We start from the raw sequence: 2850 nt of genomic DNA on the forward strand, positions 1-2850 counted from the left end.
CTAATCAAGATTTTCTTGTAAAAGATTGCTACATGGAAGAGACTATACATAGCACAAGATCGATTTTCAGTGCATAAAACGCGATACAGTTTGTATTCTTGCGGATTCTTTGATCTCTGTATTCAGGATTGTGGAAGTTTTATCATCGATATAATCGGGGCTCAGGCCTGGTTTTTTTTTGCGAATAGAGGGTATTCTTGCATGTCTTCTTCAGTGATCGTTAGCACTGAGAAGTGGAAGAAGTTGCGAATCAGAGCAAATAAAGTTAAAAGTTCTAAAGGACACCAATACCAAAATTGATTATCAAAATCGAAGTACTTCATTTGTAACTTTTTACAAGAGAAGTAATTCTCTCAAGTCATCCCTTGATATTACATTAGGATGGACTTGGCAAGCAGCTTGACATGTGCAGATTTCCTCCTCTTTCAAGATTCAATCTGCCCAAGGAACTTGCTTTACTAGTATACAATCTTTTCACATTAGATCCCTGTTCATTTAGCAATTTCACTAAACTCCTCTTGGCATTTGATCTAAAAGGGCAATTTGACGCCAAGAAACCATCCACCAAGTGCAGGTAAGCCTCCAAGTCATGGCAACATGCTACATCTGCATTTGGCTTCAAATAGGGAGACATTTTTGTGTCAACTCTTAGTTCTGTCCCGACATGTGAATACGCCCAGGGCATGCTGCCGTCCAAGGCATTAAGCACCCCGGCGGCAGCACCTGACTCCCTCAGCTTCTTGTCAAGTGTTTCGCTGACGAACATGCCCGGAACCCTTGTGATTACATCTTGGTTGTTCACAACTCTTAGCACTTTAACGTTGTTCTCAGTGATTTGATCTGCAAATCCACGGTTGCCAACTCGAGGGCCTCCGAAGGAAACAACCGCTACTGGTGGCACGTTTGGTGCACAAGTGCTGAGTTCATTTGCCACCAACAGTGCCAAGGCAGCGCCCAGGCTGTGCCCTGTGACAGTTATGCTTAGGGTCTCTCCTCTGTATTGTTCAATTAGTCTTTGAATTTCTTCAACGACTGATTGAGCTAGGCTTGGGACATGAGCTCCAGGGGTCTGGTATAGACTCGAAAAACCACATTCCACTTTTGGTTGTCCATCTTTTGAGCCATTTTCTCCTGGCATTTGGACTAACACGTCCCTCATATTTTCTGCCCACTCGAGACACGTGGCCGTTCCACGTAGGGCGATCACGATGTCCCTCCTTCCCATCCGTTGGATCTCCCTACGATCATCGCACACTGCCACATATCCGATCCAACTCGACCTCTGGGTCATCCACCCGAGATCCGGTGCCACATCATCCACCCACTTGGGCAATCCGATGGATGACGTGGCATAGAGGCTCTGGGTAACCCTGTAGGACCTATCAGGCAGTGCCACATGTCGTTGAGAGGGAGCTTCGTCTGCTGACATGGCGGGGTTGGAGTGAAAGCCATGATAGGCTGCCTGAACAAACTCGCCGTACCTGACCACCTCTCGCCGGAGATTCTCATCGAGGGGATCAAGAAGGCCAGCCCAGTCATTGCAGCCGTGATATTCGCGCCACCGGCTACCGAGAGTACTCCGGGGAGAATACTCCTGTGACATGGATAGAAGTCTCTGTAGCCTGTTCAAATGCTTAGGAGACATGTCCTCAGCAGCTTTCATCTCAGGCCATATTCTAGCCAGGTTGAGTCCCTCCAACAGGCCTCTTCCCTTACTCTCCGGCAAACCATTTTGTTGGGAAGATTCTTTAGCCACTGGTTCAGGGTCAGGAGGGATGGATTCCTTCTGCAACAGTTTTTCAAGATTGGAAAGGTGCTTTTTTGTCACCTCAGTGGTGGATTGAACTGCCTTAATGTTTTGTGCATGAGCTTGAGGAGCTCTTGTTGAAGGGTTCAAAGGAGATCCATTGCACTTGAAATTGGCACGCCTAGCCTGAAAACTACTCAGGTTGTGTGCCGGAATTGTTGAGCCAATTTGCATCATTTTTTTTTTGGTTAAGATGGATTAAGTAGCCTTCTTGAGGAAGAAAATTAGAGAGGAGATTAGGAGACAGAAGAAGAGTTGAGAGAGAGAGAGCAGAAGGGAGGAAAGTCAACCAGGTAATACAGGCTCTTCAGCCACCAAAATGGCAAATGTTTGCTGAAACCAAGTGGGATTTACTGGATCAATTCCTCCTTATATAGACTCGTCCGTAGGGCTGGCTGAATTGAGAATACGAGGCTCAACAAAGGTGTTTTGCGTCCAAAGCATGAAAAAACAGGAAAAGTCAGCCTACTCGGCAGCTCAAATTTTGGTTTTTTAAACATTACTCGGTGGCATCATTTGACATTATTTAAAAAAAGACACCTCTGACGGACGGTGTCGCTGTTCGGTTCAAATGTCAAATCTACCCTTGCTTGGGCCGCAGCACGAAGGTTTGACAATGACGTAAATTTTTCTCGACTATTCTTGGGAGGAATTATAACGAATTTTGGGGTTTGAAAATAAATGAATATAGAATTGGATTCAGACTTAATACTCAAGACCGGAAAGATTAAACTAAGAACAAGATATTAAAAAAAAGAAAGATAATATTAATGTAGTAAGCTTATTTGTTAACGTCACTTTCTTTTGTACAACATTGGTCTTGTTGAAATGATTTTGATGATGTATTATGCTAAACTTTAATTATACACAATAAAAAACAATTTTCCTTGAACAAATTCATTCAAAGCTAGATGACTTGTTATATTTTTCCCCCCTTGGACCGTGTTGTGTAACTATAACGTTTCTAATTTTGAAGGAATGGTTAATTGCTTATTCTCCAAATTTCTGACTCAAAAATATGCCAAAGCTCTACTACGTATGCT

The 2850-nt window shown here is 43.6% G+C and overlaps 1 protein-coding gene across 1 annotated transcript; it reads right to left on the reverse strand.

The window, feature by feature from the left end:
* Positions 1 to 296: 296 nt before the first annotated feature.
* Positions 297 to 2136, reverse strand: LOC113703633 (phospholipase A1-Ibeta2, chloroplastic-like). Its single transcript, XM_027225064.2, has one exon. The coding sequence runs from the start codon at positions 1982 to 1984 to the stop codon at positions 377 to 379; it is 1608 nt and encodes a 535-aa protein (XP_027080865.1). The 5' UTR covers positions 1985 to 2136; the 3' UTR covers positions 297 to 376.
* Positions 2137 to 2850: the final 714 nt, after the last annotated feature.

Source organism: Coffea arabica, chromosome 8e (genome assembly GCF_036785885.1).
Source record: "Coffea arabica cultivar ET-39 chromosome 8e, Coffea Arabica ET-39 HiFi, whole genome shotgun sequence".
NCBI classification, from domain to species: Eukaryota; Viridiplantae; Streptophyta; class Magnoliopsida; order Gentianales; family Rubiaceae; genus Coffea; species Coffea arabica.

What these genes read in the sequence shown, in the direction of transcription:
- LOC113703633 (XM_027225064.2), bottom strand. Translation starts at nt 1,984, where the DNA reads ATGATGCAAATTGGCTCAACAATTCCGGCACACAACCTGAGTAGTTTT.